The sequence below is a fragment of the Aythya marila genome, assembly GCF_965140915.1.
Source record: "Aythya marila genome assembly, chromosome: 27".
NCBI lineage: Eukaryota > Metazoa > Chordata > Aves > Anseriformes > Anatidae > Aythya > Aythya marila.
The window spans coordinates 5,894,667-5,918,261 of NC_139068.1; the positions used below are offsets into that span (position 1 = coordinate 5,894,667).

Genomic DNA, 23,595 nt, shown 5'->3' on the forward strand with positions numbered 1-23,595 from the left:
AAGCCACGCATTGATTTTTATTTTTTTCTTTTTCATCACCCGAGAGCCCGGGGCCGGCGGTGCCAGGGCTTGCATAACCCGCCGACGTGCAGCAGGACCACCAGGACAGCGGAGCCGTTACCGGCTGCTGCTGCTCCCGAGGCCAGGCCCCGCGCCCGTGACCCCCCGGCAGGGAGAAACAGCTCCTGGTGGACGCAGAATCCAGCTGCACGGCCCCCCGCAGGACAGGGAGCCCCTGCTGCATCCTCTCTGCAGGAACCACACTGCACGCAAAGGAAGCAGACGGAGGCCTTACACCCCTGTTTTGTCCCCCAGGAAAGAACAGGGAGAAAGAAATTGCTTAGAGAGGTGCAATGCATCAAGCACAGATGCTGCAGGCTCTGCTCCTGAGGGTCAAGAGAGCAGAGACCCTTCACTGCTGCAGGCTCCTCACACCTCCCACATTCACCTCCCTTACAGAAATTGAGGTCCCAGCCAGTCCCACACATTCTGGTTCACAGAGCTCCCGAGGGGGCTTTGATACTCTTCGGAGGATGAAGTCCCAGGCAGCTGAGATCCCAAAAACCTGCAGCACAGCTGGGATACAACCCAGAAGCCAGAGCAGAAAGGCAGAGCTTGCCTTAAGAGGCAGCACACAGCACCCACCCCCAGAGCTGCTCACCTCCCTTTGTTAGGGCTTGAACACCTCTCAGGGTGTACGCATGTGAGATGAGAGAGCAGCCAGAGCTGCACTAGCCTGTGGGACAACGGGGGACAAAGCTTTGTGTCCAGGAGCCAGAGGAGCCAGAAAGGCCAGAAAGGGGTCAGAGCAGGTCAGGAAACTCACGGGCCTACCTCTGAGGGAAAAGAAAGACCAGAATCCAAACCAAGGTGGAAAAAAGAGAGAGAGGAATTATCTTTATTTGTGAAGTATGTTAACAGATGGAACAGCTCAATGCTACTCAGCAATAAAGGTATTAGACACCACTGAGCATTCGTCTGCTCTCAGGCTCCTATGTTGCACAAACACCAAGATGGCCCAAGCACAAGAACACATGCTGTCACACCACCCCCCACCACACCGCACCCCCAGCGTTCACCCCACACTTTGCCCCCAGCCCCAGTGTAGCCACTTGAGAAGCAATACTAACAACCCATTAAATAAGTTAACACAAATCATGTTCAGCCAGTGTCCAGCTCTAACACTGCCTCCTGGTTGTCTGTTTGTGTGTGTGACCACCAAGAGCATCCCTGGAGGAGCCAGGGGGTAGGGGGGATCTCCTAAGATGCTCTGAGGGATGGGGTCACCTCCAGAAGGCTGCTACAGCAGTTTCCTCCCAACCTGCACATGCAGGACACGACACCGTGCTGGGAACCCAGGCCAGCCATGTCTGGTGGAGCAGCCCTCAAGGAACTGTGCATTTTGCTGCCACGCTGAGGTCAGCTCTCCGCAGCTCCTCGTGTGGCCTCCAACACTGAGGTGGGGCGAGGAGGGCATCTCAGCACAGCCCCCCCAGCACACGCTGCTCTTCAAGAGGAGAGGAAGAGAAGTTGTACTCCCACCCACCCGCTCTGCTCCAACATGAAGAGACCTAGGACAGACAGCCAGTGACCAAGACTACCAGAAACAAGGGATTTACACTCACAGGTAGAAAAAACCCTCCCACAACTCTTTTTTTAAAAAAAACAACACGTGTATTTTAGTTTCTACAACTTAAGTTCCTTTAGAAAGTGAAGTAACTCAATCGCAAGGACACACTAGAATATTTCATGGTGCTATTTTACCAAAGAAAAGAAAAAAATGTCCAGACGAGTTCTTCAGCTACATATCACCTGGAGTGAGAGAGAAAAAAGCCAGTTAGATAACCTAGTAGTACCATAAGGCCATGCTGTGCTAGTGGGGGGCTGATAAAGCCGGACAAAAGCTGTGGGCTTGGAGTCATCTCTTGCTCAAATCCAGGGTACAAACTATCAGGTAGTCCTGACCCTCCCATGCTGCAAGACCCCCACCATGGAGAGCCCAACACTCTCCTGCCTCCCTTGGCCCATTTGGGAGGAGGCCAGGCCCTGCTGAGTGTGCCTCACGCAGTCCCAGCAGCTTTGGCAGTTTACTGCTCGTGGCCTGTGCTTGAGCTTCACAGCAAGGCTTCCTTCCCTCTCCCAGGAACTGCACTATGATGCTGGGCCAAGGGGAGCTTTTGCCCACATGGCTTTTACAAGCTGCTAAAGAGCCCCGGCAGGGTTCCAGCCAGACACAAGCACCTCCAGACAGCCGTACGAGCCTCATGCTGTGAGGAGGTGAAGGCACCTGGCTCAGCAGCTGCAGCTCTGCCCCTGGGAGCAGCACTCACCTGGCCCCTGCTTAGTTAGCATTTCTCTGGCGGACATTCTTGTCCTTGTGGTTTGTGGCATTGCTTTTCCTGGAAAGAAGGAGAAAAGGGTCAGTGAATACAAAGCACAAAAACCCACCCTACCCAGTAATGCAATTTGTACCCAACTTGAGGCTCAAGATACAGCAAGGTGAGTTTAGTTGCCAGAACAGTTTCAGAGACCTCTGAACCATTCTAAGTTGTATGCAGTTCATATAGAGGCCATAAAAAAAAACAAACACACATGGGAAGGGAAAGTCCCCCTGTAAGCTAACGAGCTATTCCTGTACCAGCTCGCTTTTATATTCACAGCAGATTTCCTGATTAATGTGATCTGCCAGTACAAACAGGACTAAGTAGAAAAGCAAGGCACTTACAGTGGTGCAGAACCTCCATCATCATCTTCATGTTCAGGACAGCACAGGAAAAGAAAGAACAAAGAGCGTCAGGGAAACACACGTACCAAGTAATCCCTGCCTCCCTTCCACCTCCGTAACTGGGGACCAGCATCCTGAGGTGACGGGACTCTGGACACCACAGGTCACCACAGACAGGGCTCCCATCTCACCAGGGCTGAGGGGAGCAGGGGGGCTACTTCTTAGAATACCACCACCCCCAGCATGAGTTTTAAGCTGCTTCTTGTCTAAGCAGAGACACGGCACAAGCTTAGACATAAGCTCCTGTTAAGCAGTTGCTTCTGTTGGCACTGCACGGGCACAACCAGGTCTCCTACCCCCCCATCAGCAGAGGTCAGGTCTGGTGCTTCATTAACCACAAGGAACACCTGAGACTATCCAGGAAGCCACAGAAGCAGAGTTACACGGGGAAGTGTCCGGGCAGCCTCAGGCAGCACTGCTGACCACTACCATCTGCTGACAGCCACAGCCCGTGCCCCCGGCCGGTCCTCCCACTAGCACCCGGAGCTGAAATGGGAGCCACAGTCCACTCGGTGGGACAGCACACCCAAGTACTTGCTGCTCTCACCCCTGTTAACAGCTCCCAGACCTGAACACAAAGTCAAGGCTGCAGGAACAAGGCTTTAAGTATCCACGTAAAGCCCTTCTTCCTCCCTGCACACCTTGTGAAACAAAACAAACACTGCACGCCACGGTCTCGCTACACAGAGAAACACGGCTAAGAAAACACCTTCGCCAACAAGTGCCCAGCCCTGGGACCTTTCACCAGCTCCTTGCAATCTGCCACTTTCCAGGAGAGGGTTCCCATCACCTCCTCCATGGCCCAGGCCTCCGCTCAGGCAGCGCTGAGTGGTGAGACCCGAGCTGTAAACTCGGGGCTGCCATGGACACCCAAACTTGTGCACAGCTGGTGAGAGGACACGGCTGGAACCAGCTTCCACTTACCATTTGAGGTGGCACCCAGCAGCAGAGAAGGGAAGAGTGGAAAGATAACACCAGCAAGGATATCAGGCCATGCACAGGCTGGACTCCTCCCGTCCCAGGAAACAGGGAGCAGCCAGCCCACCGCCACGCACCCACGGCTCAGCAGCTCTGAGCTGGCTCAGCACTGCCTTCCTGAGGCTTTCGAGGAGCGAGATGCAGCTTTACACTGTCCTGTTATAGCATCAAGTGCAATGCTGTATCCTCACCCACAAGCACTCGGGAGCCTGAGCTTAAGATCTTTGGCTGAGGAGCCGCCAGAGGAGCCCTGCCAGTATGACAGGACCTGTCGTCATCTGCCAAAGGCTCCACCACAACTCGGACAGAGCTCAGCAGGATCTGGACTCAGCTGATATCAGCAGAAACCACACTCAGCAAACAGGCTACAGCTTTTTTTTTTTTTTTTTTTTGCTAAAAGATGTAGCTACAGCCATTCTTAAGTAGACATCTGCCTTCCAGCCAAGAGCGCCGTGCCAGAGGGCAACACGTTTACTTATAAAACCGCCTCGAGTAGAATCTCTCAAGATCTGCAGCCAGGCAGGGATACTCAGTTTTAGTCCCTCCACTTCCCTTCACACCACTCGGTCCACCTGATGTGCTGTTCCCCAGCAAAGGGCAAAGGTGACTGACCCAGCCAGCAGGAAGGATACCGAGCATTCACACTGCATTGTTAACAGGATCAGATAAGGGAGGGGCTGCCGGGTCCACACAATGAAGATTCCTACTGATAAGGAAAGGGAGGAGCCACACTTCCAGAACAGATTCAAGATAACACCAGGCTTTGAGGAACTCCCAGAGAGCTGGGATGAGTACATTTGAAGACCCAAAACAGATTGAGGAGCTGAGGCTAAGCCTATTGTTACGGAACTGCTGACACTCCCATACTTTGCAGCTCAGAAAAGCTCTACTACCTGTTCCCACATCATTTTCTCCAGAATGTTAACTCTCAGAGAAAAACCCATCCTGGAGATGCTCATGTGAAGCAGCTGAACAAAGTGCAGAGGAGCTGCTGAGACAAAGGGTCAGGCTGACCTGCACTACATCTAACTCTGGAGCCAAAGCACGGCTTGCTGAAGGATTGGCAAAGCGTGCAAGTACTTACCAGGCCAAAGTAACCTGGTGTGGGCTAGGATGATTAGACAAGAAGCATTCCTGAGAAGCAGGCCTCCCACTGAGGTGTGGTGCCCATCTGACAAAGTCTGAGTTCTCCGAGAACAATTTGCCTGTACCCTACAAGCTCCTTTTTTGCCCTAGAAAGATATAACCCCGGGTGCCTCTTACCATCAAGAACTTCATCTGGCTTCCTCCTCTTCTCGTAGATAAAGATGATGGTGACAAGGACCAGGACTTCTGCCACTATGCCCAGGAAGGGCCAGAGCGCTGCCAGACGGCTGCGTACGCGCAGGTTCACCGTGGCTTCACCCTTGCCAAAAAAGTTGGTGGCAATGCAGTGGTAGTCACCCGTATCCTCCTCGATGTTCAGCTTAAGAATGCGTAGCTCTGTCTTGTTGCCGCTGGACTTGATGATGTATCGGCCAGATCCATTGACGATGGACTAGAAGGAAGGAACAGAGAGCTTCAGGGTAGTGCTGGCACAAGGGGAGCTGCTCACATTATATGCACAGGTCCACCACTGCAGAAATCCTCCTTGCCATGGCACTAAGGAGAAAGCTACTCTGGAAGCACTAGTTCTGATGCAAGAGGTCCTCTGCCTCCTTGTTGGCAAGCAGGGTGGGCAGAAGGGGAGCCAGGAAGACACAGCACCTACCTCCACGCCATTTCTGGACCAGGTCCAAGAGCTGACAGGAGGAAAAGAGGGATTCTTGCAGGTCAGCACCCCCGTGTCCCCCTCATTCCCATGCTCAGACTTCTTGTAAGCCACCACTTGGGGCACAACTGCAGCAAGAGAAAAAGGAAGTCAGACACCTCGCCGTGGAAGAGGCAGAAAGGCTCGTTGCAGTCCAATAGCCACTATCAGACAAAGTTGCTCATAAGGCAGCTTCAGTTTAAGGAATGTATTAGCGGGTCTTAACCTCTCCATTTGTGCAACATTTGGCATTTTCAGAGCAGGAAGCATCTCAAGCTGCTTCAAGAAAGGCTCAGACAGGTTTGACCACCAGGTACTGCCCCCCTCCCATAACAGAAGGCTGATTTCCTGAAGGGCCCCCAGGCTGACCCTGCAGACAGCTTAATTGCTTGATGTAACTGAGATGCCTCACAGAGCAAACCTGATAATTCACAAGTAGAGCCCTGCAGCCCTACAGGTAAGGGCTATAAGCAGCTTTTCAGCTTGCTTTGCTACCAAAGCAAAGCGTTCAGGAGGCCACGGCTTCCCCACTCGCCCCCTCAGCCACAAACCCGTAGAGTTACCTGATATATTTATTTCTCCTTTTATCTCTGGGCTTGTTTTGTAGATGCATTGATAGGTACCAGAGTGCTCTTCCTCCTTCCCCTCGATCCTACCAAAAAACAGGTTGTCAGATAAGCATTTAGCTCAGCTACTGCCATCCAAAAATACGCAACTCCAGACCCACAGAGACAGCCCTACAACCCCTGAACAGCAGTCTCCTCCTCAGGCCGTTTCTCCCATTCCAGCACCAAGATCTGTGCAGCACCACACACCTCCCTGCCCTTCTCTCCCCACACATTACGGCTGGCAGAGGGGATTTCACACACACCAAGTCTGACATGGGTCTGTCACCTCAGTGATCACAGATATCCTGCATCCCAAACCCTGCAGAGCAGCAGCTTCCACTCCCTAACCTGAATCACTCTTGCCTCCAGGGCCTCTACAGAGGGGAAAATAGAGCAGACTGCTAGCCCCTACAGAAGGGAAGGAACAAAGCAACACGTCTTCACCAGGTATGCTGACTTACGTACACCTCGAGGTGTACTTCACACTTTTCCACCTTCCATACAGACTGCAGCCCTGTTAGAAGTCGTCCCCTACTACACCAAGCTCCCGAGCACGGCCACACACCTCCAGCAGAACACCAGCCCTGCAGTTCACCTCTATGGCAGAGGGGCAGGGGCTTTAAGACAGCAGATTCAGAGGAAGGGTACTCTTCCTGTACAGGGAAGGCTGCTGGGACACATGGCAATGACAGAAAAACCCAGGCTGAGTCACTCTGGATTGATCCAAGTGTAGGGAGAGCTCTCCCATTTTTGCCTTTGTGAAGCTGCTGCCCTGAGATTTAGTGGATTATGCTGCACTACAACAAACATCACATCCTGCAGCTTAGTAATAGCCACTCAGGGGAAGGGGCAAAGTTTCAGTCCCCGGCTGCGCTGGGACAACAGGCCGTTTGTTAGCTCTGCCGTGCACCGAGCTTCCCGCTTCCAAAAACCACTCAGCTAAGGAATTGAGGTCACGCGAGGGAGGCTGGGTTATAAATACTTTAATCCTTGTTCAGCTCCCTGTTGCTATGGGGAGACAGGCACGTCGGCACTGCCATACAAAAGGACATGATGCCTCTACAGCTGCTGGGTCAGTGCCAGCCAGGCCTGACTGTAATCGGAAAGGAAGGCTCGCTGCACCGCCACAATACGGCCGGGATCCCCGGCATGCTCAGCTACAGCCTGCAAACAGCTTCAGAGACTAATCTGCAGGCAGCTTCCCCACTCACTCTGTAGCAGGGAGACGTGCATAAAAGCGTGATGCACAGAGAACACGGGAGTCTGCAGCTCCACGTGGGGCAGGGGGGGCTCCTCTGGGCTCCGTGAGGCAGCCGCACGGCTCTCAGTGCTGCAGGCACAGCGCGGGGCCGGGCTGCACCCAGCAAACCCAGCCCAGCCTAATTCTGCATGGAGACACGGGGCCACAGGGCTCTTCCTGCCAGGAGGACACTGGTGGCACTTCACTTTCCTTCCCTCCTCCTCCTCATTCCCTCCTCTCCCAGAAGTAGGAAGAATGGGGTCTCACCAACAATTTTGTTCATCTTATGTTCCGAAGTTCAAAAGTTCTTATTTTTGGCAAGACTGCAAGCACTTAGCTTTGAGTTCAGTGGGTAGGAAAGATTGCCTCCAGTTAAAAAAAAAAAAACAACAAAAAAACAAAAAACTGTCCTTGTATAGATCCTTATCTGGCCTTGCACCCGGCACTTACTCGTAAGTGGTGGAAGGGCTCGACTCCATGTCTGTTTGAAGTATCTTGTCTCCATGCTTCCATTCATGACCCTCGATGGCAGAGTGAGGCTCAGTTAGGTTGCAGCTGAGGACCAACTTGCCAGCAGTGCTTGTGAGCTGTGTTTGGATTTCTGGACCTGTTTGTAAAAAAAATCCCATTGAAGTTAGCACCTGGTATTCACAAGGTCACGCAGCTGCCCAACAACCTGTACCGAGATAGCCAGAACCCGCAGCTCCTCACCTCCACCAGAGCTTTTCACTTACCTTTGTGGTCTGTTTCCTACCAGAACTGGTGACACCAGCATGGGAGACTGGAAAGCCAGACAGCTAGCACCTGACTGCACCTAGCAGTACCAGGATACTGACTCTGTGGCTGCTCCCACCGGGGTCGGGATTGCTGCCATGTCCTATGGACAGCTTTGAGCCTCCTGCTCAATGGGTGCAGCTCTAATAGAGCCGAGTGCTCAATAAGCAGTGGAAAAAGCCATACTGTGAAGGGCAGTTACAGTAGCTCAGCTCCCTGCTTTTATGAGCCACTTTAGTGCTCACTACATGTCAACACCTCCCACAGTCAGAGTGGATTTAGGAACCTGCAGGTAACATAACCTATGGCAGCCACAGCCCTCTTTTGGGAGGGGTAACAAAGGTGACCTTACACAAGCAATACATGCATCATATGATGCTGCCCAAATTTTTATAGTTGGGTTTATTCCTGGGAGAACACACATAACCAGGACTCCAAAAGGTCCCAGACCTCCATGTGCCAAGCAGCAGTAAATTATACATTGTGAGATGAGTCAGACGTTTCTACTTGGAGGCAGTGAAGCACACGGCTGCCATTAGCAGAGCCATTACACAGCCCCGGTAGCACTGCGTTCCCTGCCCTTCCACGCAGGCTCTTCACCTGGAAGGAGGAAATTTTGCACAGGCCTAACAGACCTTCTGCTTTTCCTCCTGCCCCAATTCCACTGGAAGAAGGCTCTGCTGGAGTTTTGCACTCCCTAGCACGCTTCAGGATTCCTGAGACAGTAGTGGGACGTTAAATCCCCTCACCCTACCCAGGTTTCTGGGACTCAGAAGCCAGCAGCCCGTTAGCTCCAGTCCTGCTGCCAGCTCTGGGAGCAGAGGGCACCCGGTGGCCCCCAGCGCACGCGGCTACGCCACACTCAGTGTCGCACACAGACACGGCCATTTCAAAAATGGTTGCACCACGGGAAGCTAAAAGCAGATTTTGGTCCCCACAGCTTGTATCACTAGCAGGAAAGCGAGCTTAAAGCAAGACCGCTGACGGAAGCAGAGGCTGCAGGAGCTGTAGGGAAGGGCTGGTTTGTCAGTGGTTAGGGCAGAGTCTACCAGCAGGACCAGGACTGAACTCTGCAAGCCAGCACCGGGACACGGAGGCACTGGGGAATAAGCAACACGTTCCAGGTCTTTGGCTCCGGAAAAGGCACGGGGTTGCTGAATGGCGTTTTGGTTGGGAAGTCACAACCCTTTTTGAGGGCCATTTTGGGTCAGGTCAGAGGAGGTGAGGGAGATGACACAAGGGGAAAGTCTCTCAGTTCTACGGCCAGGGTGGGAAGGTGAGGGGGCTCTGGGGAGTCACAGGACACGGGTGCAGGGGTGAGCATGGCGGGAGACTCAAGACACTAGTGTCCGAGCAAGTGCCAAGGCCTCAGGACGGCCACTCACGTTCGATGACAAAAACGTTAGCCTGTGAACGGATCCACTTGACTTTGGGGCTCTTCGACAAGTGGTTGCGGTCAGGGTCGTTGCTGGCCCGGCACTCGTACGTGCCCGAGTCGTCGCCCGTGAGGTTGGCGATGTAGATGGTGCTGGTGGAGTGCAGGTTGTAGGTGGCGTTGATTTTGACACGGTCCTGCCGTGCACCATCCCAAAGCTGAGCATAGGTCTCGTTTGGCTCGTTCCCCTCAAACCACCACTGGATCTCAGGGATGGGATTGCCAATCGCCTCGCAGTACAACTCGACGCTGTCCTGAGTCAGTCTCTTTTGAGACAGCGGTGACTTTATAAAACCAGCTATGAGTTGAAGAGGTATTAGTGCAAAGTGTTAGTGCAAAGCAAGAATTCACCCTCTACAAGCAAAAAAAATTCAGCCATCAAGAAGATGCCACAGTCTTCAGACCAGAATCCTCTCCCTCCCCACTCTCCGTCCAGACGCACAGCTCACGCAGGGCCCTAGCTCTGGGTTACTGCGCCTGCAGGCAGCAAGGCCTCCCACCACGAGGCCAGGACACCAGGAGCCTGTGCGGAATCTGCCAGGATCCCAGCAAGAACAGCAGCACTGCCTCTCCTGTGGGGCCAGCACCCCAAGGCGATGCTCACCAGGGCAGGCCGAGAGCCCCCCAGCCTCGGACCTCGGCCCACAGCCAGGTCAGGCCGAGACAGCAGCGGGTTTCTGCCCCGGCCTCCACAGGCCCCACTGCTCGAGCATCCCACCAGGTGTCTGCACCAGGGCACCACGGCAAGCACACAGCGAGCCCCTGCCCACCAGCTCTGTTAGGACAGCCCTGGCACAGCAAAACGCTGCCCTAGACACCCCTGTGTGTACACGGACCGCACTGAGAGGCCGCTCCTCGCCGTAACATCATTAATGCCTGGAGAACGCCAGCTGGGTACCTGAAGTGCCCCCGTCAGAAGCACCGCATGCAGCTCGGATCTCCCACTGACGGAGATGCTCCGCACCCACCTCCCCAGCCCCGCGCTCCCAACCATGACCCGGATCTGCCCAGAGCCCAGCACGGCCACAGGCAGCGGGCCGCCCGCTGGGCCCGGCCGCCAGCCCTGCTGCTCTCCGCCACGGTCTCATGAGCACCTCAAGATGCGGACACGACTAAACACCTTACTGATACGACTGCTTGGGTTTTGTGGGCTTTTTTTTTTTGTTTTTTTTGGTGTGTGGTTTTTTGAGGTTGTCTTGCAGTCCGCAAAGTGCCACAAACGAGGTGAAGAAATTTCTAACATCTGTTGCCACACAGGAAAAATCAGATTTTTCCATCCGACAAGACAGCTCTGCAGAGGTAAATCAGCCAGAAACTGCTTAAAGGCAGAGACACCCAGAACGACGGCACTTTTCACGCTGTTCCTGTGCTCGGAGCCCCAGGGCCTGGCTCTCAGGAAGCCCCAAAAGCCGCGGGGCTGTGGGGAGCCGAGCTGCCTGCGGCGCCTCCCGGCCGCTATCAGCTGCCACCAGCTGCAGCCTGCGGAGGGAAGCCTGCTCCAATCGCTCCAGCACAGCAGGGGAAAGAGCAGGGCCCCGGGAGGGCTGTTCCCGGAGGCCAGGAAGAGACATCACACCAACGTCAAGGTTACTTACATGACTCAGTCTGAGCAAGGTTTCAGCAGAACCAGCGAGGCTCATGACACGTACTTCCTGCACTGACTGCAGGCTGCACTTCTCAGAGCCACCACCAGCAGACTTTGAGGCTATTCCCAGGAAATTTGTTACAAAGCACTTTGATTTCATGGTTAAACAAGCTGCTCCACAGAGGCATGAGGCAGGTGGGTTCGGGGACAATTTCTTTTGTTTTTGAACTCCTGGGGATGTTTCAGTAAGAGAACTCATGGCTGCTTTTGAGAGTCTGGAAGCAAACCGGTGTTATGAAACCAGCATTGCTCAAACTCAGGGAAAACACAGACAAGTCTGCAAGGTACATTTCAGAGTAAATCACTTCCACATTCCTCAAAGGAGGATTTAAAGCTTTGGTATCCATAGCTGGAAAAATAAGCATGCTTGGACAAGCAAGGAGAGCTCTGACCCCCATCTGCTACAGGCCAGCTTTAGCAGACGGCTGATATTTAAAACTGAGGCACCTTTAAAACAGAGGTCAGAGTAGCTCGGGGCTAGAAGAGCCTGCTGCTATTTCACATGCCAACAACGGTGCTGCTGGCTGCTTCCAGAAATGCAGTGACACCTCCGCAGCAGTTTTAAAGGTTCCAAACAATTCTGGGTTACAGAATCGTGGCAGAGACACCAGAACAATCCTGAACTGGTTTCAGGAAGGCACAGGAGGTGGCCGGGGCTCCAGAAGCCGTACAGGTCCCAGTAACAAGAAGCTCTCGGGCACCAGAGCTTGCTGGAGGCCACCTCATAAAGCACCCAGAGACCAAGCCCAGCAGCCTCCAGGACCACGCTTGCACATTGGCACGGGACGAGCCGCCCGCACGCCTCCTGACGCTTCTGGGCGCCAGAACGGGCTTTTACAGCTCGGGCCTGTGATTAAACGCTCCCAACCACCTTATTTTGAAGAGTCACAGAGCTGACTACTGCACATGTTGGAGCCTGCCCCATTTTAACTGCAGCCTGGTTTAAAATGGGAGCTAGTAAATATCCGTGGGTTGGAGTTTTGTTTTTGTCTCTGGGGGTGGGTGGGGCTTCGTTTGTTTTTTAGCAGCCGTAAGGTGATTATTGTATGCTGACAAAATAAGCTGTTGCAAGGTTACATGCCCCAAGTTAGAGGGCACTTCGTGCCTTTCAGAGGCTAAAAAGCTTCAGCTAGCCCGCACTAGTAGCAGCAGGTCCCCCCTGCACTCACATGGGGCTTCACGTCCTCTCCCCTTCCTACATGAGGCAGAGCAACCACAGCCCCAGGCACACCAGGCTGGGGAGAGCACCCGCTAAGTCCTGGGGCACAGGAGCAGTGCCAGCAGCAGCCCCCGGCACCCCCAGAGTCCCCGGGGGGCGAGGGGCCGCAGGCAGCTCCCCAGGCCAAGGGGCAGGCAGTGCCCGGTCAGGCTGGGCAGTGGCGTGCAGGGGCAGATAGCGCTGCCCTGAGTCACCTTCCAGCTAAAAGCAGCCTCCCCGGGCAGAGGGAGGGCGCGGGCAGTGCTGGGAGCCTGGCGGGGGCCAGCGCCACGCCACAGGGCGCGCTCCCCCCACAGTCTGACCTTTGCTTCTTGGCCTCGGGGAGGGACACACGAAGCGCCGGCTTTTTTCCACTAAGAGCTCTAAAATGGACTCTCCCTGGAGCTGCGTGTGGCCGGGCAGGAGACCTGCGCGGGGCTGGGAGCAGAGTCCAAGCACAGCCACGCTGCTGAGCCACCAACGCCCGGGGTCCTGCCCCAAACCCAGAGGGGGCAGGAGACCCCCGACCTTCCAGCCCCCCAGCTCGGGTCCCAGGAGGAGCAGGAGGGAAGGGGACGGGGACCTCAGGGAGCGCAGAGCAAAAGGCACAGCCCCGGGGCTGCTCCTCGCAGCTTCTCGCGCCCAGCCCAGGGGCAGGAGCCCCCCCCCCAGGCACCCTGCCCTGCCCCAGGGCCCCCCCCAGCCCCACCGTGAGGCTGCCACCGGGGGGGGGCCCGCTCGCCCCAGGGGAACGTGCCCTCAGACAGCTCCCCGGGATGGGAGCGGCGATTTTGGGTTATTTTTGAGCCCCCCCAGGGCCGCAGAGCGCCGCCCCCGCCCCACTCCGCCGGCCCCGACCGGGGGGGGACCCCGAGACGGGCGGGCCCCGGGGGGGGGGGGAAAGCCCCGGGCACACCCCGCGAGGGGAGCACGAGGCGGCGGAGCAGGGCGCGGCGGCAGCGCGGGGGGGGCTGCAGGAACCGGAGCCCCTCGGTATGGGGGGGGGGAACCGGGCACCCCGGGGCGCGTGCGGGCAGGCACGTGGCGGGGGGGAGGGAGGGCACAGCCCCGGGGGGGCGGGGCCGGGCGGGCAGCACCGGGCAGACCCCGCTCCCCACCCCCCCCCCCGCGGCTCCCGGGCCACGATCCCCCAGGGCCGGACCCAACCCCGGTCCCGGTCCCGGTCCCGATCCCCCCCCGCCGCCACCTCCCCGGGGCCGTGCACAAAGACCCCATTGTACCCCCGGTACGGCCAGACCCCCTCCCCCCCCACCCCGGGGCCGCCGCCGCGCTGCGCCCGCTCCCCCCGGCGCCCGCTCCCGTACTTGTGCCGTGTCCGCCGGCCGCCAGCACGCCGAGCACCAGCAGCGCCAGGAGCCCGCCCGCCGCCATCGCCGCCCGCGCTCCCGCCGCGCCGCCCGCCCGCTATAAGCACGGCGCCGGGGCTCCCCGCCGGGACACGCCCCCCGGCGCTCCCCGGAGCCAATCGCGCGGCAGCTCCCGCGCAAAGCCCCGCCCACCCGCCCGCGCCCGGCCAATCGGAGCAAAGGTTCCGCGGAGCCGCCTCCCGCCGCCCGCCGGCCCCCGCGGGGACAGCCGGTTCGGGCCGGTCCCGCCGCGGCCCCGCCCACCAAGCGACGGCAGCCAATGGGAGGGCGCCACCGGGGGGGGGGGCCAGGAGCGCGGGGGGCTCCCCCCCGGTTCCCCCCCGGTTCCCCCCGTCCCCGTCCCCGTCCCCGGTCCCTCCCGGTCGCCCCCCGGCCCCCCTGGTGCCCGTCCGCAGGCCGAGGCCGTGCCCGCGGGGCAGGGCGGGCAAAGCGCCCCCACCGCGCGGTGCCCCGGACAGCCCCGGGGACGGCAGCGGCGCCTGCCCGGTGCCCGGTACCCGGTGCCCGGTGCCCCCGCAGCGGCCACCCTTTGCTCCGTTTGCGCAGCGCCGCCCGCCCCCGGTGGCCCCCGCACCCCCCCCGCCGGTCCCGGGGCAGCAGCGGGGACGGGCCGGGGGGGGGGGCGGTGTTTGCAGCCCGCTCCCCGCCTGCTCCCCTCCCGTCTGCGGGGGACACCGGGCGGCACCGGGAGCTTGGTCCACGGCCGGGGCACGGCTCCGGGCACCGGGGGGCGGCTGCTGGGGGCCCGCTGCCCCCGCTCCTCGGCCCCGCCGCCACGGGGGTCCCCGAGCAGGACGGGTGCCCCCTCCCCCCAGCCCCGGGGTGAGCCGGGGCCGCGGCCCCACGCGTGGGAAGGGAACCGGGCGGCGCTTCCCCGGCGCGGGGGGCGAGGCGGGGCCAAAGGCTGCCCGCGGACAGCGGCGGGGCCCGCGCCAACACAAACCGGCAGCACGGCCCCGGGGGGAGCCGCGAGGAGCGGGCACCGGGCGGCGGCAGCACCGGACACCCCCGGGGCCGGAATCCCGGCCGTGCCCTGCGGGAGCAGAGCCCTCGCTCGAGGCCCAGGAGCCCCGGGGCCGGGGGGGGGTCCCGGGTCCCCGTTCCCAGCCCGGCTGCAGCCGCCCGATAACGGCGAGGTGCCGGGCGGGCGATAGCAGCCGGGTGCCGCGGCCCCGCTCACCGGGACCAGGGGCCCTACGGGAGAGCGGCCCCGGCCCAGCCCTTGGCTGAGGCAGCCCCAGGAGAGCCACGGAGCTGGCGGCCGGGGGGGGGCCCGGGGGTGCTGGCAGCGGGGCAGGAAGGGCCGAGACAATGGGGCCGCTGCCGCCAGCCCCCGCAGCGCTCCCCGCGGGGATCCGCCGGGCTCGTGAACTCCTCAATCCTCCCGGAGCGCCTCTTCCCCTGAGCTCCGCTGCTGCCCCCCGGCACGTCCTGCCCGGCTGCCCCCCCCCCGCTCACATCCTTCCCCCCCCCCCCCGCCCGTGTCCTCCCGCACCGGAGAACCCCGCGGTGCAGAGCGGGGGCAGAGCGGGGGCAGCCTCCCCCCGCGGCCCCGCTCCCAGCACCTCGAGCCGTGCCCTCGGCCGTCCTAGCCCCGGGACGGGGCCCGGTGGCCTCCAGCTACCGTGACACCGGCGGCAGGGAAGCCGCCCCTCTCGCCCGAGCGGGGCTGGTGGCAGCTCCCAGCCCGAGCCCCAGCATCCCGAGGCAGCGAGAGGGAACCGGCCGCGAGCAGCCACAAAAACGCGGGTGATTCAGGGAAAAACGGGCAGGGACGAGCCTGGGCAGGGCAAGGCACGGAGCAAGGCGTGGGGCGATGGAGGGAGCAGCCCCCGGGACAAACAAGGGGGAGGTCAGACCCAGCAGCCCGCGCTGGCGCTGCCCGGTGACCTTGGGAGCCATTTTCCAGCCCCAGCAAAGCAATAATCCCATTCACCTTTTAGCCCGATTTCCTAAGGCAACGAAGCACATGCATTCACCACGTGCGGTCGCAGGCGTCAATCAAAGCCTCATCCCACTGACACAGCGGCAGGGGGAGGTTTTGCTCAGCACCGAGGTGGGGGCACAGCGGGAGCCCTGCGGGGCCAGCAGAGGCCCCAGGCAGGGGTTTTGCAGCCCCGGGGGGGGGCCGGCAGCAGCGCTGCCCCCCCCAGCCCAGCAAGGTGCCAGCAATGCAGCTCTGGCGTGGTCACAGCAGGGCTGGGGGGGGCAGAGCCCAGCAGGGCCCCAGCAGCTCGCGCAGCCCGGCAGGACCCAGCCCACGGGCTCGGGGCAGGGCCCAGCTGCGCCCAGATCAGAGGTACGGGGGGGGGCCTGGGCCCCATTGGCCCCCGCTCCGAGCCCAGGGCAGGCAGGCGCTGCCTGGGCAGGCACGGGGCACGCAGAGCTGCCCGAACCCAGCTCTGCCCTCGCATTTAAGGCCTGGCCAAAGGGTTTGGGGAGGGAGGGATGAGGCTGCTGCCCCCCCCGCAGCCCTCGGAGCAGCACCTCTACCTGCCGGGGCCGCAGGCGGGGCAGGAGCTGGTGCAGAAACCGCTACCACAGGCGGAGCCCCAGGCACCCACACAGCCGCTCCCTTAAAGCGCTTTATTAAATAGTTTCTAAAAAAACAGAAGCAGAAAGACTCAGAACTACCCCGTCCCTCCCAGCTCGTTACCAGCTGCCAACAGCCACGGCCTGCCCCACGGCCCCGCAGGAATGGGCGGCAGCGGGGTCCCACTTGGGGCGGCCTCACGGCAGGGAAGGGGGAGCTGTGCCCCCCCCCAGCACCCCCCCCGCAGTCCCCTCCTAGCCCGGAGGCTGCAGAAAGCTGCACAGAAGCTCCCCTGCTCCCAGCTCCACGGCCTCCCCACACCGCACCTCGGGAGGAGCTGGACGTGCCCGAGCAGCCAGGCAGAGCCGCCAGCCCCCCCGCGTCTGTGGGCTCCTGAATGCCCCAGCGAGACTTCCCCGTCCCCACCCAGGCAGTTTATAAAATAGGGATTTTTTTTTTGCTTCTTCTACAAAGACAGCGCTGGGGTTTCCTTTGCAACAGCAGAACAGTCTCCCTGCGAGGTACAGAGTTAATTTCAGGGCTGACAGATCCTAAATTCAAACCAGTTTGTCCTAATTGAGGTAAAACTCAGTAGTTTATAGTACGCTTTGCAACGCCAGGGGGCCATCAAGATTCCTCGTTGCCAGAGTCATCGTCGTCACCGTGGCAGCTGTCTGCTCCCTCCTCCATCTCGTCGTCCTCGTAGTAGTCGTCGTAGAACAGGTCCGAGCCCTCATCTGGGGCCGGAGTCTTGGTCTTCACGCAGTACTCTGCCAGCGTGGTTGGCACCTTCACGCCATCCCGCTCAGCGTCCACCTTCGTCCCCAAGACTTGCTTCCTGGGGGGCGAGAAGCAGGGGGGGTGAGGGCAGAGGGGCTCGCACAGCCTGGGCACTGCGCGGCTCAGCCCGGGGGCGCAGCTCGTCCCAGCTGGAAGGTCACGCAGCCAGGACTGGGGGCACCCCATGCCCTCGGGGCCCCTTTGCCAGCCATGCCAGTCCCACAGCACAGCCCCAGCCATGCTGGCACAGCGCCTGCTGCGTGCCCACATCCTCGGCCCCACACCATGACAGCTCAGGGACCCCCCCACGCTGCCGGGGAGCTCTGGGTGTGCCCCCACGCACCTGATGATGTCCGTGTACTCCCGGTCCTTCCCTTTGCTCTCCTTCCACTTGCGGTACATCACAGAGGCGTCCACGTTGGCAGGAGAAAAGGTGTTGGGCTCGTTCAGCAGCGAGATCACACTCAGGAGGATGGTCCTGGCAGCCAACATGGGCGGTGAGAGCCATGCTGCGCCCCCCAGCCCCAGCACCACCCCCAGCACCCCCCCCCCCCCATACCGCACGTTCTGCGTCGGGTTCCAGCGCTCCGACGGCAGCTCCCCGCTCTGCGGGTCGTCCACGGGTGGGTGCAGGATGGAGATGCAGACATCACCGGTCTGAAAGCACGCACAAAGCGGTGTCCTCAGGGGGGCTCCCAGCCCAAGCATCCCCCCAGGCAGCCCGTTCTGTCTTCCCTTTGGCTTAAATGACGTGAGCAAGTCCCAGCCCGTGCTTTTGGTCCCTGGGGAGGGGCAGCAGAGCCAGCTGTCCCCATTCTGCCCCCTCAGGCAGCACGGTCCAGGCAGAGCTGCCGAGCTGCCAGCTGCCCAGTGCCTGAACACAGCCCCACCAGAGCTGCTGCCGCAGGGAGCTGTGAGACCCCGCTCTGCACCCAGCCTTGGCCTTGCACTGTGTCCCCGCCAGGCACGTGCAGGAGTCCCCCAGCCTGGGAAGGCCGAGCAACCTGGAAGCAGCTCCGGCATAGGAGGCAGGCGGTTGTAAAAGCCTCCGTCGGCTGCCTCGTCCAAGACCAGGCACCAAATGCCAAAGGCGCAGGGTTTCCAATGTTGTGCTCGTGACCAGGGCTTGGGATTTTAATCCCGAGATTACCACGCCCTGTCCCTGTCCGCCCAAGAAGCTTCTGCACTGCCCTGGCCACCTACCTCATAGATGTTGGGGTGCCACATTTTGGTCAAGAACCTGAACGCAGGGGGAGAGTAGGGGTAGTCGATGGGAAACCGGAGACGAGCCTGCGAGGAAACAACAGCGAGGAGTTAGCACCAGCTTGTGAGAAGGCAGCGAAAGGAGGGAGGCCCAGACCTGCCGCTCCCCCAAGGAGGAAGGAGCCGCTGCCAGGCCCAGAGCAGCGCAGCCAAAGCCTCTGCGCCCGCTGGTGGCCACTGGGGGGGAGCTCTGGGGGGTGACCGGCAAAGAAGCAGGCACCACAGGCAGCTCCCCGGATGTTTTTCCTCACCGAAGCCCTTGAGAAACAACTTCCACCTCCGCCAGCCGCTCCCCTGCCTCCCCCTTTTGCAATCAGGCAGCCGGCGGAGGGAGGCAGCGGGCGCCGGGAGCTGGCGGCACGCAGCAAGGAGGCTGTGACACGGGGGTGGAAGTGGGACCCGAGGCCGGGCAGCAGCCCTGGACAAAGCCCTGGAGCAGCCGCAGGGGACACGGCTCCAGCTGGCGGCCAGGGCACAGACTCCACGCTCCAGAGCTGAATGGGGAAGAAGCACCAGGTGCTTGTTTGGTGCTCTGCTCGACGCGCCAAACCCCTAAAAATAGCTCGTCAACACCAAAAAAAAATAAAAAAAGACCAGCCCTAAGCCGGCCGCGCTGCACAGCTCAGGCACTAAAAATAAACGCAGCTGAAGATCACGCAGCGGCCCACGGCCAGCGCCAGCAGGGACGGCAGCGCCCACCGGGCCCTGCAGGCAGCCGCAGGGACATCGATGGGGCAGGCCGGGGCTCACCGCTGGCCTCGGAGTCCCCCGAAGCTGAGGAGGCTCAGAGGAGCACCGCAGCACCCTCACCCTCCCTGCAGGGGCTCCCCACGAGGCTGCTCCTCCCTGCGCTGCTGCACGAGCTGTGGTGGCCACTGGGGCTCTGGGGGGCTCCCAGCCTCTGGAAGCAAACTGCCAGGAGATCCTGCCACCGCTCCCAAAAAAAGCCAACAGCCAAAACAAAGGAGCCGCTAGGGTTTAAGACAAAAGCTCTGAACGCTTGTCGAGAATTTAGAACTCAGATCCATTGAGGGCTGGTGCCGATGGGATCTTTGCTCTGGGACCCCCGAGCCCGGCGCAGGCCCCGTTCAGAGCAGTAACTGCACACGAGGCTTTGGCTGCTTCTGGAATTGCAGCCTCAGACCGCGCGGTGCTGCCAAACCCCGCTGCCAGCCAGCAGCTGCGGGGAGCTCAGTGCAGAGACAAACAGAGCCGTGGGTCCGTGTCCCGCTGCCCCCCAGCTCGAGCAGACCCCTGCGAGTCGGAGCAGCCTGGTGACCCCAGCAGCACTCTGCCTCGTTGAGCTCGTTACCTGCAGCCTTCCAGGGCCGCCCTTTGTCTGCCCCCTCCGCTCCCTGTGGTGTGGGAGAAGCAGCGAAGGGGAGGCGGGGGTGGGCGCTCAGGGCACCAGCACAGCACAACGCAAGGCCCTGTGCTGGGGCCCAACAGCTGAACCGGGCAGAACAATTCCCTTTGTTGTCCTCGAGAGGACCAGAACAAAACCATCCCCAGGCAGAGCCCTCCCCGGGGGGGCTCCGAACGCAGCCGTGCTTCGGAGCACAGCAGCAGGGCTGACGCTGCCACCAGCCCTAAACGAGGACACGGCCCCTTCCCTGCCCTCCCCCCCCCCCGGAACAGCGTCAGGCCGGGAAACTCAGGTACGGAAGAGAGCTCAGGGCCTCAGGCTGAGGGCCAGGAGAAGCTACGGAGAAATCCCCAGGGGAGCCCCTCGGCGAGGAGGGAACACCGAGTGGGGCACCGGGCTCGCCCTCTGCGCTGCCCCAGCCTCCCAGCGCCTCGGCCGGGCTGACCGCGGCCCACCCGCACCCGGTGCTGGCAGAGGGAAAACGGCCGGAGGAGGAGGAGGAGGAGGAGGAAGCAAACAGCCGGGCGGGGTGCACAGCGCCTGGAAGCGTGCACACGGACAGACAGACACGGACACAGACACACAGACACGCTACAGACCCCCGTCCCCAGGCAGGGGCTGTGCGGTGCCGCCCCCCCCGCCCCCAGCCGAAGCCCCGCGCGGGGCCGGAGCTGTGCGGGGGGAGCCCCTCGGCCCCGCTCCCCCCTCCCTTCTCCCCCAGCTGGTGGCGGTGCCCGGGGTGCCCCTGGGGAGGGGTGTGGGGGGCACCCAGAGGCGCAGCTCCCGGAGCGGTTCGGCAGCGCCCCCCCCGCACCCTGCGGCTCCCCACGGCCCCGGACGGGGGCTCCCCGTGCCTGCCCCCCTCAGGGGCCCCCTGCCCCCTCCCACCCCCCCAGCCCGGCCCCCCGCGCCCCCCAGGCCTCCCCCAGGCCCCTCCTCAGCTCCCCCCCCCACCTTGAAGTAGCCGCCCTCGTAGTCGGTGCCGGGGGGCCCGAAGATGGCCACCTCCCAGGTGTACAGGTCCCCCTCGTCCACCAGCGCCACGCGGAAGCCCTCCACGGGCTCCTCCTGCAGCCCCTTCAGCTCCAGCAGCAGCGCCTTCTGCGAGCTGGGCACGGGCGGCCCCGCCATGCCGGGGGTGGGGGACGGGGGGGGGGACCGGGGGGGAACCGGGGGGCGGCGGGCGCGGGGCGGCCGGGACCGGGGCCCGCTGCTGGGGGAGCGCGGGGCACCACGGGAGTTGTAGTCCGACCGCGGGGGGCGGCGCCAGCGCGGGCTCCACCCTCCCAGCCCCGCCCGCCTATCAGAACGCGCCGTATGGAGAGGGGCGGGGCCAGCAGTGAGCTCCTCCCCCCCAGTGGCACCGCCCCTCTCGGGGACCCTTCCCGGCAGCTCCCCTCCTCCCCCCCCGCCCCGAGCCGCGATCGGGACCCGCGGGGCTCAAAGTCGCCCTGAGCTTTAATGGCTTGCGGGAGGCCGCTAATTGCGCGGTGCGATAATTAACACAGGCGGGTTCAGATGAATACCGTGCGGCTCCACGCGCCTCTGTCAGGCCGCCAGCACCCAGCACTACAGGGAAGCCGCCACGTCGGGCCCTCATCTGTAGCACCCGACTGCAGAAGCTGCGGCGGCTCCGTAAACGCGGGGCAGGGACGCGGCGAGAGCGGCTTCTCGCCACCGGGAGCTTTGCAGCTCGGCTCCTGGCAGAGGCAGAGCCCGGTCCCGGCTAGCAGCTCCTCCACACCAGCCACTTCTCACCTTCTGTGCAATTAAAACATTTTTCTTAACACATAATCTTTATCTCACATGTCTTATCAACCCAGTATTTACCTGTGAATCCTCTCCATAGTCCGTGAAGCATCATCCTGCGCTTTACAGGTAGGGGTCAAACAAACCCAAAAGCAGAGACAAAGCTCCCTGCTGAAGTTGCACAACACAACATTGTCAGGCCTAGCATGAAACTGCAGCATATCTGGAGATCCAGCCCCACATTCAGTTCATTCTGGCTCCTTTTTAATTGCTAACACTGGCCTACAGTTTACAGGCCTCCTCACAAGTTCCCAGTTAATGCCTAAAAATGACTTTCTGATGCCAGCAGGAAACAGAGGAGCTACAGCTAGGATAGACACGTAAACATCAAGTGCCAGAGGCAAGTGGGCACTTGGAGTGCTCAGAACAAGGAAAGGAGCATGGAAATGAGCAGCCTCCCTTCAAGCAGACCCAGGGCTCATCAGGCAGTGCCCGCCAAGCCCACTCATGCCTCGTTGCCCAGCTCGGTTCCAGGGACTGAAGCCTCCGTAACACAAACTGCTCTGCCCGAAGCACTTGGGGAATTAGAACTGGAAGCAGCGAGTGTTGTTCCCACCTGGACGTTAGTCAACAGGCTTCACTTTTGCAACAAATAAGGCCGTGGCTTTCTTCAAGAACTCCTCCCTGCTCATGGAGGCGCTCAGCTTCCTCTCCTGCAGCGCCCGATCCATGGCCAAGGCCAAGCAGTCCGGCCCCAGCTTGGAGCCCGCCTCCAGGTACCGCACGGGCACCGAGAAGTCGCCGCCTCCCAGCGCCTCCTCCAGCGTGCGCAGCACGGCCTGGCAGACCCTCTTGTCCGCCGCGCCCGTGCCGCCGTCCAGCACGTCGTACAGGGCGTGCGCCTTGGCCACGAACTCCAGCAGCACGGAGCAGGTGAGCACGCCGTAGCGGAAGACGTCGAAGGGGACGGCCTCGTGGTCCCGGCACTGCACCCTGCGCAGCAGCGCGCCCGACACCTCCTGCGGCGCGGCCCCCAGCTGGCAGATGCGCCGCAGCAGCTCGCTGTACAGCCGCCCGTCCACGCCCGGCCGCCGCCGCCGCCCGCTGGCGCCCAGCACCTCGTAGGCCGTGCTGATGTTGTTGTTGAACGCCGTCCTGCCGCGACACGGAGCACAAAACACGGCCTTACCAAGGGGACCCTCCCCGGAACTACGGCTCCCGGCGTGCCACGGGGCGCCCGGCCGGGGACGCGCGCGGCGCCGCCGCCGCGGGGCACGCCGGGAGCCGTAGTCCGCCGCCCGCTCCCCTTCGCCGCCCGCCCGCACCTGTGGGAGTGGTGGGCCAGGCGCACGTACCACAGCGCCCGGGCCAGGCGCTGCGGCGGCGCCGGGAGCTCCGCGGCCGCCTCGGCCGCCCCGGGGCCGCCCAGCACCAGGCGCTCGAAGTAGTCGGCCAGGAAGGAGACCGGCTCCTCGGGCCGCGCCTCCAGCACCTTCAGCAGCGCCTCCCGCACCATGGCGGTGACGCCGCTCCGCAGCAGGAACTCCGCCTCAGCCCCCGGCCCGCCGCCCGCCGCCGCGCCGAGCGGCTCCGCCGGGCCGCTGCCTGCCGCCGGGGCCGGGGCGGCGGCCGCCCGCCGCTTCTCGTACGCCGCCATCTTAGCTGCGGGCGGCGAAGGCGGGCCCCCGCCATTTTGGCCACGCGCGGAGCAGTCCGCCGGGGCAGGAAGCTCCCGCGCCGCCATCTTGAGCACTGGCAGCCAATCCGCGTGGCGAGCCCGCCGCCGTCGTCGCCTCGCGCATCCAATCAGCGAGAGGGAAGCCGTTGCCATGGCGCTGGGGCGCCGCCGTCGGGCGAGGCCGCGGGCCGCCATCTTGAGTGTGGGCAACGGAGCCGCGAGGCGCCCCGGCCGCCATGGCTGCTCCGGGCAGGGGGCCCCGCGCCGCCGGGCTTGGCCGCGGCCTGCACTGGGGACAGAGCCACGGGAACAGCCTCAGGGCACAAATAAATCCGAATAAAACCAAACAAACCCAAACACAACCAAATAAATCCGAATAAAACCAA

General features: G+C 61.6%; 4 protein-coding genes across 5 annotated transcripts; all 4 read right to left on the reverse strand.

Moving 5' to 3' along the window:
* Positions 1–866: 866 nt before the first annotated feature.
* Positions 867–13,897, reverse strand: BSG (basigin (Ok blood group)). The gene is made up of 8 exons (XM_082779894.1): positions 13,778–13,897; positions 7,851–8,007; positions 6,116–6,204; positions 5,514–5,641; positions 5,027–5,300; positions 2,726–2,750; positions 2,331–2,399; positions 867–1,812 (listed from the first exon to the last, which is right to left on the reverse strand). Exons 1-7 carry the CDS (start codon positions 13,842–13,844, stop codon positions 2,342–2,344), a joined length of 798 nt encoding a protein of 265 aa, XP_082636020.1. The 5' UTR covers positions 13,845–13,897; the 3' UTR covers positions 867–1,812; positions 2,331–2,341.
* On the reverse strand, positions 8,023–9,935 carry LOC309887866 (basigin-like; the record flags this gene model as incomplete). The annotated part of the gene is made up of 1 exon (XM_082779895.1): positions 8,023–9,935. A coding segment is annotated over one exon (393 nt), but the record flags the coding sequence as incomplete, so codon positions are not given.
* A 2,515-nt stretch (positions 13,898–16,412) lies between the features above and the next one.
* CDC34 (cell division cycle 34, ubiquitin conjugating enzyme) lies at positions 16,413–20,997 on the reverse strand. The gene is made up of 5 exons (XM_082780170.1): positions 20,737–20,997; positions 18,357–18,443; positions 17,713–17,810; positions 17,497–17,631; positions 16,413–17,211 (listed from the first exon to the last, which is right to left on the reverse strand). The coding sequence occupies exons 1-5, from the start codon at positions 20,911–20,913 to the stop codon at positions 17,001–17,003; spliced, it is 708 nt and encodes a 235-aa protein (XP_082636296.1). The 5' UTR covers positions 20,914–20,997; the 3' UTR covers positions 16,413–17,000.
* Positions 20,998–21,223: 226 nt separating this feature from the next.
* Positions 21,224–23,454, reverse strand: TPGS1 (tubulin polyglutamylase complex subunit 1). Of its 2 annotated transcripts, none has more exons than XM_082780235.1 (2): positions 22,887–23,454; positions 21,224–22,686 (listed from the first exon to the last, which is right to left on the reverse strand). In XM_082780235.1, the coding sequence occupies exons 1-2, from the start codon at positions 23,402–23,404 to the stop codon at positions 22,155–22,157; spliced, it is 1,050 nt and encodes a 349-aa protein (XP_082636361.1). In that variant the 5' UTR covers positions 23,405–23,454; the 3' UTR covers positions 21,224–22,154. The 2 variants fall into 2 exon arrangements, with proteins under 2 accessions (XP_082636361.1, XP_082636360.1); XM_082780234.1 differs by having other exon boundaries at positions 22,857–23,454.
* Positions 23,455–23,595: the final 141 nt, after the last annotated feature.

Bases quoted from the DNA above. Each gene is read 5' to 3' on its own strand.
- BSG (XM_082779894.1), bottom strand. From the start codon at position 13,844: ATGGCGGCGGGCGGGCTCCTGGCGCTGCTGGTGCTCGGCGTGCTGGCG. The intron at 5,642-6,115 runs GTAACTCTACGG...CTCTTGCTGCAG, and splicing joins AGGAGAAATAAATATATCAG to TTGTGCCCCAAGTGGTGGCT. The intron at 5,301-5,513 runs GTAGGTGCTGTG...CCTTCCTTCTAG, and splicing joins GGTCCAGAAATGGCGTGGAG to TCCATCGTCAATGGATCTGG.
- CDC34 (XM_082780170.1), bottom strand. From the start codon at position 20,913: ATGGCGGGGCCGCCCGTGCCCAGCTCGCAGAAGGCGCTGCTGCTGGAG. The intron at 17,811-18,356 runs GTAGGTGGCCAG...GCGTGCTTTCAG, and splicing joins GGCACCCCAACATCTATGAG to ACCGGTGATGTCTGCATCTC. The intron at 17,632-17,712 runs GTATGGGGGGGG...GTTGGCTGCCAG, and splicing joins AACCCGACGCAGAACGTGCG to GACCATCCTCCTGAGTGTGA.
- TPGS1 (XM_082780234.1), bottom strand. From the start codon at position 23,404: ATGGCGGCCCGCGGCCTCGCCCGACGGCGGCGCCCCAGCGCCATGGCA. The intron at 22,687-22,856 runs GTGCGGGCGGGC...GTGTCGCGGCAG, and splicing joins CTGGCCCACCACTCCCACAG to GACGGCGTTCAACAACAACA.